Below are 12,095 nucleotides of genomic sequence, written 5' to 3' on the forward strand. Positions count from 1 at the left end.
TTTCCAAGCGGCCATGATACAGAGATAGTATGCAAATCTACCTCCAAAAGCTGGATTAAGACCCTACCGAGTCTATGTTGACATTGCACATGTTTTGACTGCTCTGAAGATTCGCCACAAGTTCTAGCTAATATATTTTATGGGGTGGGTGTGTATATGCAGGGGGAAAGAGGCCAGAATCTAAGCGGAGGTCAGAGGGCACGTCTTAGCCTTGCACGTGCATGCTATCACACGTACAGTTGTCTATCTAATTCATTGGTACTTCTCGATGACCCATTTGCAGCAGTGGATGTCCCAATGGCTAAGCACCTTATACAGCACGTTCTCTGTGGAATCTTAAAATCAAGCACTGTTATCCTTGTCACTCATAATGTGGAAGCCGCAAAGTCTTGTGACCACATATACGAAATGAGAAATGGTCGGTTATATGCCATGGTTGAAGAAGAATTTGAGGGAAAGACCAAGCCGTCACCAGCATTAAAAAACTTTGTGAGCAGTCCCCTAGAACAAGTCGAAAGCTTAGCCTATATGAACAACACCTTGAAGGATAAGCCTGAAATGAATGCAGAATCAGGCTGTGGCATATCAATACACACCATTGGTCATCATGAAACCACAGAGGCAATGGAGTTGGAGAATTTAAGTCAAGAAGCTGATCCAAAAGCTACAAACTGTAACACATATTTGAGTCAAGAACGAAACCAAGTATCAAGAGAAAAAGAAAGCCATGATTTTCTCACTAAAAAATACCATGTCACTCAGACAGAAGATCAAAGGGCGGGCAAGGTGGAGTGGTCAACCTACAAGTACTACATCATGAATGGAGGGTGAGATTCACATACAATGCTTACATCATGTTTGGGCTGAAAATAAAGAGCTTTATTTTGTATGAATCATGGGCTTCTCTGGTTGCAGATCACCTTTGTATGTTGCTATCATGATCCTCTTCTTACTTGCACAAGCAGTGCGAACTTTGGTTGACTACTGGTTGGGAGTATGGACGGACACAACATTCTCCCTTCAAACGGGAGAATACATAGCCATATATGCAGGCTTTGTGACAATTTCGACATGTTTATCACTTGCCCGTGCACTTCTTTTCACAATGGCAGCGCTTCTTTCTGCAAAGGCAATGCATAATGTCATGACTAGTCGGGTTCTCCGCTCCCCACAGCTGTTTTTTGATCAGGTACACCAAGGTTTTCAAAGGTGTATACATACATACATACATACATCATGTATGTATGTATGTATGTATGTATTTATGTATGGATTCCTTTCTATCTAACTAATTATACTCTGATTCAGCTCAACTTTCTGAGGAACAGTCTGATGCAATCTTTATGCAGAACCCTGTAGGACGTATATTGAACAGGTTCAGCAAAGACCAAGCGCTTGTGGATGAGCTACTTCCAAATACAGCCCAGGTAATCTTTCCAAATCCAACCTTGAAGTAGTGGAAAATGACATACAAAACGTCTTGTATTTCTGAGTTCTACAGTGCATGCTAATTAATCCTGAAACCATTGAGTTTGTTATCTTTGGCATGCCGAGAGTTTGGACATTTCCTTAGAAAACACACAGACGTTATTATGAAATCCTAACAAACTTTGCCTACTCGTGGACATGATGTGCACCATGCAGCAAATGTTTGAAAGCTTTGTGGGATGTTTGGGGTCTATGGCCATTACAGCAACGATTCTTCCATGGTCCTTGCTAGCTTGTATACCTTTCTTTTTGTTATACCTCTACTTGCAACACCAATACCTAGCTGTGGCGCGTGAACTCAAGCGGTTAGAAGGGGTATCTCGATCTCCTATATATACAGCTTTTATGGAGACACTTCAGGTATTTGTAGGCTTTCTTGGCATAATAAAAGAACAAAAAGAGTTCAGATGAAGTTGTGCTTGAATTTCTTTTGGTACAGATGCACCATGCAAACTCAATTATTCATTGCAAACTATGAGTGATTAATTGAATAAGGATCAAAGTTCATAAACTATTTCATGCATACTTCATTCATTCATGTGATGGCATGTTCTGTCCGCAAAAAGGCATAATTAGACTGATGAGGCTAGGCTTATGTACCTGATTAGTGACTCAGTTATAGGACACTTAATACTGATTGTGTCTTAGAAGTTATTAATTTATAAGCTAGTTTAAAGTGACTTCAAAGTTAAGCATACTCTCACCTATCAGCTATATAAGTGAGCGTTAAGCTCATCAATGGATGTATGCTTCATGGAAATACAGGGAATAGCATCAGTTCGTGTATATGGTGTCCAGCACAAAATGCACAAGCGATTTGTTGAAGCTGTGGATGGTAACCATCGAGCATACATAATGTCGGTGCATACATCTCGTTGGCTCGGTATTCGTCTAGACTATATAACAGCCGTCTGGGTGACACTGGTAGCCCTTGCTGTGGTACTTCTGCGAAACTCCATTTCACCAGGCCTTGCAGGTAATCTGATGGATATGACTCAATGCTTCAAATACAAGCTATTCCATTTACTGAATTTCCAAAACCCTCTAAAGTAACCTTGTGCATTTTGCAGGTGTGCTATTGGTTCAAAGCCTGCAGCTTACAGGCTTCTTGCAGTTCGCAGTACGTCTAGCTGCAGACACAGAGAACTGCTTCACTAGTGTGGAGAGGATTCATACCTATGCTGACCTACAAACAGAAGCAGATCAGGTGACTTCACCAGAATTGATCTCAAGTCATTGGCCACAAGAAGGAAGGATCGAATTCATCAATTATACCATGGCTTACAGAGAAGATCTTCCTCCCATTCTTAAACAACTCACCTTCCAGGTACAAACTCAACACCTCAAAGGGAATGTAAATTTCATTTGATGCACACATTTGACAGTAAAGGATGTGAGAGTGAACAACCTGCCGTGCCTTGTAATATACAATCACACCATGACATACTTTAGTTGGGAGTTTTGTTGTTCTCCTATCTTCCATCAACTCCTTTCTACTCCCTATCTCCTATATCCTATCCTCTGCTGATTTAGGGCTTACACAGGTTGGAGCTTGCTTGCTGTGACAACTATCTAGCCTTATACTTCTAATTATTCCTTTTTTTTCCAGAAAAGAGGCTTCTATTATGTAAAATAAAATCATACAAAGGGAGATCTCAAGGTCTTCTCCTGATTAATAAGCTAAAAAACTGAGCAATTCAAAAGTAAAATACCAGGTTTCACCAAAAATGGGTTGTTTAAAAGCCTCTTAATCGCACATGCTAAACAAGGAACTGTGCAGGTGGATGCAAGGGAGAAGATTGGTATAATAGGGCGTACCGGAAGCGGCAAGTCCAGCTTAGCGACTGCACTGTTTCGGATTGTGGAAAACAAGGCATGCCAAGGCCGTATCCTTGTCGATAATGTTGACATCAAACTCATCGCTCTTGATGATCTGCGACAACGGATCTCCATGATACCACAGGTTCGCCCACTATCGCATTTAGAAAAGTGATTATAACTGTATTTAGCTTAATTAGGGCTATCCTTATGCACTAATCAATTATAAGTAGTTTGTATCATACTGTCGACACAAATACACATGTAATTCCTTGTGTGCATGAGACCCCATGCATGAGATATGCATGTTCATGGATAAATGTCATAAATGCAAATGTGGAGACACCGATGCAGCACATCATTAGATGCCAATGCCTTGCATAAAGTTATCCCAGGATTAACATGAAACCCACACATGATGGCATGAGACCCATACTCAAGGCATCCCACATGAGTCAATGCCTTCTCTGAATGTGAACTATCACCATCTCTATAGTTTTTTTTTCATCTCAAGCTCTCTCCACACAAAAAAAAAAGCATGGGAGATTATTTTTTTCATTTATATCTGCATGTTAGCATCCTCAACATGTTTTCATTTATGTCTGCATGTTAGCATCCTCAACATGGGCATACAAATGCAGGAGATTAAGGGTGCGAGAATCTAATAGGAACCCAAGATGGGATAACCATGTAGTGTGATTATAATTTGTGCCAAGTGTAGCTTAGGAGCAATTTATTACCCTTAGGTAGTTCCCTTAGAGTGCCATCACCACATTTTTGCTTTCAAGATTTAGAATATAGCCAAAACGATCCATGAATATTAGGAGTATTTTAGTGGTTGTGAACAATTATGCCTATTAGATGCTTAGAAGGAGTCCTCTACCCATCTCAAGGGGCCAATTTCCATCACGAATTCTCTCGTTGCATTGGCAAGCATAAATAGCTCGCAAACTTGAACCATGTACATAGGTGAGCATGGATTTTCAAATTAGAAGCTATTTGTGAGCTCAAGAGATAGGCTAGGTTGTCTCTTAAGCTCACAATTCTTGGTTTTTGAACATTTCTCAATGAACCTATCTTCTCTCACAAACAACTTTTTAGACATGCTTGCAAATTCTCATTGCTATGAAAGAGCTCATGAAGAGCCACTCCAATAATATATTTATAACTAATAGGTTTTATAAGTGTGGAAATTGGCCAAATGTGATGGCACTTTCACATGAGTTTGCAAAGTGATATGCCTTTAAGATGCTTAGAAGGTGTCATTTGACCACTCTTTATTGTATCTTTACTTCAGCAATCTGAGAGAAATCTTTAGTACGTCTTATGGTTGAGATTCTAATGTAGGAATCTTACATGGCATGTAAATTCAAGACGTGTGTACACTAAGAGACATGATGGGTGTGCTCAATCCATGGGCTTAGATAAGACATGCACTTCTAGCACAAGTAAAATCCTCGTCCCACCAAGGGGGAGTGATGCTTGTGGGGGCTTGTAAACCCTCTAATGCAGGCATAAGGAATCTATAAAAAAAATAGTCAAGCCAATAATTTGATGTAGCCAATAATTTGATGTTGTTGAGCACCTTCTGATGGTTTTTCATCCTCTTTGAGTCATGGCACGGGTAGAAGATTTTTTTTTGTCCCTAGTCATCCTAGTGAGATGGGGCTCTAAACCTCATAGTCTGCCATCACGTTTCTTTCATCTGACTTAGGATGGAGGCCCTTGTCGATGACCATGAGATAACTCCAACCTGCCCCTACTCACCAGACCAGGCAATGCACACTAGTAGCACATGTGCCACAAATGTCACCCCACCGACCATGAGATAGCCCCAACCTGAATGCCCCTACTCAGTGGACTAGGCAATGCACACTAATAGCACATGTGCCATAGATGCCACCCTACCTTAGATAGAGAGACACAAGTGCAACAAGCTAGATGACCAATAGTTTGATGAGATGTCTCATACACCCTTTTGGTCTCACAGACCCTTTGGGTCTCATAGACCCTTTGGTCTTTGTAGACATTAATTGAACTTTCTTTCTTTCTTCTTACTTATGCTTAGTTGAAATTTGTAATCACCTACATAGATTTTTGAGAAAATATGCTTGTTTTCTTTCTTTCTTCTTACTTATGCTTAGTTGAAATTTGTAATCACCTAAATAGATTTTTGAGAAAATATGCTTGTTTTCTTTTGAATGGATGATTTGTTACTTTTCATTCTCATAAGTTCATTTGTTACTTTTCATTCTCGTAATATCATGTGTTTTTAAGTAAAACAATGAACTTGTTTCAAATTCCAAGGTCCAACAAACATGTGTTATGAAGAGATATTTGTGCATGTTTTACACATATGCAAGATGTGAGACTAACTAACAATCACAATGAAATGTTGGCTTATCTTAGTATTCTTCCAATGTTAATTTGATCAGGATCCGACATTGTTTCGAGGGACGCTACGCTTCAATCTTGATCCATTTAATCAAAGTACAGATCACGAGATTATTGATGCACTACAAAGAGTCCATTTTTTGAAGACGTTGAAATGTTGTGAGAGTAGTGTTCTTGACAGCTCGATCTCAGAGAATGGAGAGAATTATAGTGTGGGACAAAGGCAAATTTTATCAATAGCACGATCACTTCTACGAAGGTAAGCTGCATGCAGAAATGTTTTATGAAGAGAATATAAGGTTTTTTTTCTTCCCGAGGTAGAGATCCTCTCCATGCTAGGAGAGGATAATTTATTTTTCTTCCCAGGGTAGAGATCCTTTCCTCTCCAAGCTAGGAGAGGAGAATATATTTTTCTCCCCGGGGTAGAGATCCTCTCCTCTCCAAGCTAGGAGAGGAGAATATTTTTTTTTCTTTGGGGTAGATATCCTCTCCTAGGAGAGGAGAATAATAAGCTTCTTTTCTCCATTGACTGCTCCTCTCCAAGCTTGACCAACTAGGAGCAGGTAGAGGCAATTGTTTCCTAATAGGCAACAAAGGACCTTGAAGTCCATCTACTAAAGCAAGTGGGATCTGAACTCAAGACCCCCCTCTCAAGAGATCAAATACTTACCAAGTCTCCAACAAAGGACCTTGGTGTCCATCTACTGAAGAGTGGGATTTGAACTCGAGACCCCCCTCTCAAGAGTTCAAATGCTCACCAATGAAAGACCTTAGTGTCCTTCTATTGAAGCAAGTGGGATTTGAACTTGAGACCCCCTCCCAAGAGTTCAAATACTTACCAAACTCGCCTACAAAGCCGTGGACTAAGAGTATATCATTTAAGAAGTCTTTATTTTAATTAATTTTTTATCAAAATGTTGTATATGTCAGAATGCGCATTATTGTGATGGATGAAGCCACAGCATCAATCGACACAGAAACAGATGAGCTCGTCCAGAGTACCATGGACCAAGTTTTCAAAGATTGCACCGTTATAAAGATTGCTCATAGGCTAGACACCATTATTGATGCCGATAGAGTCATGCTTCTTGCCAAAGGCCAAATTGTTGAATTTGATAGTCCTGCAAACCTCTTGAGGCACTCAGGTTTGAGTTATGGCATTTCACAATCTTTTGCTTTAAAATAAATATTTTTTACTAGTCTGAGCATAGAAAACCTTTAGAACAAAATCAAATAATTCATAGTAAACTTTTAGATTTTTTTAAGATATAGCCCAATGGTAGTGCGTATGCCTCTCTTAAAGAAGGTCTTAGGTTCGAATCTAATTAACAGCATCTAAAATTATGTACCTTCTTTAGAATTATTAATTTTTCAGGAGACCTAGGTTGATTAACATTCACACCTCACATGATTCTATTTAATCAAAGCTTTTGATCTTTATTAACTGAAATAAAGATCTTAAGCACAACTAAAATTTGCATTTGTTTTTTTCCAGATAAAAAGGAGAAGAAACATTTGAGTACAACAAACCTGGCCCCTGATCATATGGTGAGCTCATTTCACACTATGGTTGCTCAATTAGCCCCTCAACATGCAGATGACCTACGAGTAAGGGCATTCACACATGAATCAAACACAAAGTGATAGAATAGGGCTTCACCAACTGCAACTGTAATGTCTCAATATGAGATAAAAATGTTTTCAATAAAAGCATTGTTTCCAACCAATCCAAATATAGACAAGTCATTAAAGCAACCGATTTTACTTCCAAAAATGTAACCAAGGTTGTTTACACACTTTCCCCACACCCATGTAAAATTTGAGCATAAGTGGCAATAAACCTGAATATATATTGGGGAGATCTCTCTTGTCCAAGTTCATGGACGGAGAGTCTGTCCCGCCCATCCTCCCAACCACCCATGAATTTCTAGAGAGCCTCGCATCTTTTGGACTATGTGTGTAAACCCTTTAAATCTCGATTTTGTATGAGAAGCCATTCCTTAAAATAAAGGCTACAAAAACCCTTGCCAATTATCTTTATTTTTCTCAAAAATATAAACTATAATTTTATTTTTCTAGTTTTGTATGAAAAGCCATTGCATAAAATAAAGGCTACAAAAACCCTTGCCAATTAACTTCAATTTTTATCAAGAAAATACATCGTAATTTATTTTTTCCTAACATTGATGAATAGCTTGGCTTGAGTTATATAAATTATTCTTTAAAAAAAATATCAAATAGGTTTTTGGATGAGATTAATGACATCTCCATCTCTCTCTCTCTCTCTCTCTCTCTCTCTCTCTCTCTCTCTCTCTCTCTCTCTCTCTCTCTTTGAAATGACGTTACTGTTTTTTTAAGATTGCGTACACTTTTTTTGTAAGAAGTGATGTTATACAATAGTGAAAAGAATTATGCCAACAACAAAAAACATGCCTTTCACCCACCATGCTACCCAAGCAATGATTTACACTTCCAAGGAGGATCCCCTAACAAACTAAACCCCTACTATAACATAACTAAATATATACATTTACCGAAATTATTAGCTATCTAGGTAGCAAGAGCCTAACTCTTTCCAACTAGCAAAAGGGACCACAACATTAGAAGGGAAAACTCAAAACTCCCAAGAATAATGTAGCTTTAGTTGACTACTAACTACAGCAACAAAAAAAGTAGCCATATGTATAGATTTTAAGTACATCCTTTTCACACCTATAGGCAAAATTCTTGATTGTTATACCCACTTCTCCCTTAGGGTTGTACCAAAGAGAAACTCTACAATTCTCCACCAATTTCTCCCAAATCCATATAAAGTCCATTTAGTACCAAAATCCAAATTAGTCTTATAGTGAATCTTGATCTAACAATGATCAACCCCTTGTAGTGACTCACCATGAGAAACTATAACATTTCTAGTGGATTAATTTCTCTTCTAAGCTAGAGAATCTAATCATACCAAAAAGAGTCTTACTCTCCTCAGTTGGTACCCACTTCCTTTCCTAGCAACCAATGTGACCAGGAGAGCTTGCCATTTCATAGCCCATTCATTTATATTATACCACATACCATTTATAGGAAGACAACTCCAAAAGGCATGCCAAGGGTCCTCTATCTTGGATATGCATCTACGGCGTCTCCTAGAGGAAATACTCCTTTTTACATCAATACAAGCCCCAAAGAATTACCCTCCATAAAAAAAACTTTAGCTTTCTAAGGAAGAGATATCTAGCCTTCCATCTACCAACCCATACCTCCTAGGCTACCTTAGCCTCCAAATTTTATTTAAATAAGCACAAATATCCCCCTTATGGACTATATTTGAGTATAAAGTCTATGTTTGAAAGAGTAATTGGTGCATGACCAACCCACTACCATTTTTTTACCTAAGAGTTCAGTCTAATAGTAGTAATCAGAGAGAGGCTTTGTACCTTTTCAAGAACAAACCTCACTAGTTCCATGTCCTCCCTATTTCCTACTAAAAAAAAACAGTAATCAGAGAGAGGCTTTGTACCTTTTCAAAAACAAGCCTCACTAGTTCCATGTCCTCCCTATTTCCTATTCAAAGAAAATAGTGATTAGAGAGAGGCTTTGTACCTTTTCAAGAACATGCCTCTTTAGTTCCATGGTCTTCCTATTCCCTATTCAAAGAAAGCATCACCTTCATTTGTTGATCCTCTCTCCACCCTAAAAATGGTCCATCACAAAGATCCCATATGTGTGGACTTGTTATTCTCATTTCGGCCCTCTTAGCATCAATCAATGCTAATGGGGGGATTGAAGATATGATAGCACTAAACATGTAATCCAAGTTGTGAGCTATTAGTGACCTTTTGAGAGCCACACCATTCAGTTAAGGGAAGGAAATTTTCCATTTTTGAGCTTTAACCCATAGAATGGGACTCCTCTACATTTCCCACATTTCAATCGCGCAACTAAAAACATCTTATCCTCCCAAGATATAACTCTCCAACAACCTTACAAATAAAACTGTGAGTGAACTCCATAATCATTCTCTCAGTAGTGTTTCACTTTTGTTCCTCTAAATGCTTCTCATGGCACAGTTTGTTTTGGTGGAGGGGCATCTTCTTCATTCTTGGCCTTTTTACCATTGATTTCTCTATCTGGGCAAGTATTTCTTGTGTGGGGGTAATAAGAGCAATTATTTGGCTCTTACAGTGCTTCCTACTCCACATCCTTATTCCATGTTGGTGGAGGTGCAACTTATTATGGTGTTTCTAGGAGGGTAATACCACTAACATGGCTGATTAGCCTTGTGAGCAAGTATGGATTTACCACTTTACTTTGATGGGTTTACTTTGGTGGTTACTTTAATAGGCTTGGAGGTAGTTGTTCATCTCCTTGTGGATGTAGTAGGCATGTTTCCCCAAGTGCACCTTCTATAGCTTATGTAAATGCTTTTACTTGTCCACAAGCTTGGGGCACTTATCTAATCAATCTTTGTTGGCATGAAAAACCACTGTTGGTTTTTCATAGGGAAAATTTTAGTTTTTCATGGTGAACATTTTTTGGTTTCTCAATTGTTTTAAAACATGGGAAAGGACTAATTGCCACATTATCAAAAGGTAGAGATTAATGTTAGAAAGTTTTTTCATTTTTCTAGCATAAAAAGATAGTTTCACTTTCACAGCATGAAAACATTATTTTTCACGGTGGAAATATAAGTCTATTTTTGGCCAATTGCATTTCTTGGTGGTTAGTCTGTTGCATGAGAGAGGAGAAGAAAGTAAATATTTTGAGTACTTCTCGTGAAATGATAGTAGCTAGCGTAAAAAACCTGTTATATTTTCATGGTATGAAAAACTTTGAGTTTTTTATAGCGAGGAAAAGGCTGTGTTAATTAACATAGGCAATCAGTTATATGTGTCACTTTGAAGTTAGCAAATTTTCTTGACATGATGTGGTGTGGAAAATCAAACTAGTTTTAGTGAGTTTCTTTTTTAGATAAGAAAGGAGAAATGAAACCATGCATATAGAAAGGGAAAATAGACATGTAAATAAGGTTTTGGCAATGGATGATAAGGGACGCATAATGATTTGGCTTAGGCAAAGACATGCAATAAGAGGGGCACATGTAGAGATGGATAAAAGGATCAGGTTTGGAAAATAAAAACTACTATTCTTAGTAAGATCAACCCTTTGACCACCACGACATAAAATTAGGGAGACTTTCACAACATGAAAAACTAGTTTTTGAGAAATTTAATATTTGGAGGTGAAAATGAATATTTTTCCTATCTAAAAGTTCTAGATCAAGGCTCCTAAACATGAATTATTCACTTTTCCTATTAATGACTCATTTTACACTTTTTATGATTTTTTTGAAAACACAAAGGAGCAACAAAAAAAAAGCACTTTCATGGCATGTGCAGAAAACATTTAAATAGGTGCAAAAATAATTGATTTTCTTTCTTCAAGGTTTGCCAAGTACTCACAAATCAAAACATCAAACAAAAACATAAAAGACAACCATTTTTTCCTTCTTTTCACTCAACAAACACACTTAATATTATCCACTTGTCAACCTTCTACCATAACAATGTTCACATAATAATGGTTAAGGGAAAAGCATTCACGAGCAAAGGCCCTAAAGAGTGTGGAGCAAGCAAGATTACCCCCTAGTAGTGGTGCCAACAATCTTATGGCCCATTTTGGCTCTCTCTAAAAACTCTCTCATTCACAGAAAAGCAAGAATAAGTAACAATCGTCGTCTCATTGGGGAGGGGTTTACCAACTCCTCTTCTCTAAGCTCTCTCTTCCAAGCTATCACCAAGGAAGTTGTTACACCTCTTATAAGGACTCACACTCCTCTCTCTCTACTCGGACAAAGAATATAGAGAGGAACATGCACTAAAAATTACTCGAGCTTCTACTCTCAACTCTCTCTCACACATACTAGAGAACTCAATTAGCACAAAGTGGGATTGTGTCCTTTGTTATGAGAAAATGGTATACACACACACACACACACACACACACACACACACACACACACACACACACACAATTGGCCTTTATTCACACTTGGGCGCCCAAAAGTCATAAGTTAACTAGGTGATATGAATTATGGGAGAAGGTTTCACCTTTTAGAGTACCTTTTAATGACACTTATTACTACTCTCATGTGTGGCAGAGAGCATCTAGTTAACCTAAAATGGGGTTAATACTGTCTTCAATTGTTTTGGTGAGAATAACACATGATGTGATCTGTGCTTGACCTTTGCTTCACTATTAGTTTGAGGATAGTAGGGTAATGGTTTAATGACTTACAATAAACTTAAAAAAATTTGCAACTAAGAACCTCACCACTTTGTTGATAAAATGTGAACCTAGTTCAAGTGGACACTTGAATCAAGCAATGATGTTCTCGTATTAAA

General features: G+C 38.1%; 2 protein-coding genes across 2 annotated transcripts; both read left to right on the forward strand.

Moving 5' to 3' along the window:
• The first annotated feature begins 263 nt into the window (after positions 1-263).
• Positions 264-2,857, forward strand: LOC147603746 (uncharacterized). The gene is made up of 5 exons (XM_086796449.1): positions 264-1,189; positions 1,350-1,427; positions 1,645-1,848; positions 2,254-2,464; positions 2,559-2,857. The coding sequence occupies exons 1-5, from the start codon at positions 896-898 to the stop codon at positions 2,855-2,857; spliced, it is 1,086 nt and encodes a 361-aa protein (XP_086652575.1). The 5' UTR covers positions 264-895.
• A 3,774-nt stretch (positions 2,858-6,631) lies between these two features.
• Positions 6,632-7,528, forward strand: LOC147603747 (putative ABC transporter C family member 15). The gene is made up of 2 exons (XM_086796310.1): positions 6,632-6,845; positions 7,196-7,528. Exons 1-2 carry the CDS (start codon positions 6,632-6,634, stop codon positions 7,342-7,344), a joined length of 363 nt encoding a protein of 120 aa, XP_086652436.1. The 3' UTR covers positions 7,345-7,528.
• Positions 7,529-12,095: the final 4,567 nt, after the last annotated feature.

This window comes from Cibotium barometz, chromosome 63, assembly GCF_041138505.1.
Source record: "Cibotium barometz isolate CiBa-2024 chromosome 63, ASM4113850v1, whole genome shotgun sequence".
Taxonomy (NCBI): domain Eukaryota; kingdom Viridiplantae; phylum Streptophyta; class Polypodiopsida; order Cyatheales; family Cibotiaceae; genus Cibotium; species Cibotium barometz.

Bases quoted from the DNA above. Each gene is read 5' to 3' on its own strand.
- LOC147603747 (XM_086796310.1), top strand. From the start codon at position 6,632: ATGCGCATTATTGTGATGGATGAAGCCACAGCATCAATCGACACAGAA. The intron at 6,846-7,195 runs GTTTGAGTTATG...GTTTTTTTCCAG, and splicing joins AAACCTCTTGAGGCACTCAG to ATAAAAAGGAGAAGAAACAT.
- LOC147603746 (XM_086796449.1), top strand. From the start codon at position 896: ATGGGCTTCTCTGGTTGCAGATCACCTTTGTATGTTGCTATCATGATC. The intron at 1,849-2,253 runs GTATTTGTAGGC...ATGGAAATACAG, and splicing joins CTTTTATGGAGACACTTCAG to GGAATAGCATCAGTTCGTGT. The intron at 2,465-2,558 runs GTAATCTGATGG...TGCATTTTGCAG, and splicing joins CATTTCACCAGGCCTTGCAG to GTGTGCTATTGGTTCAAAGC.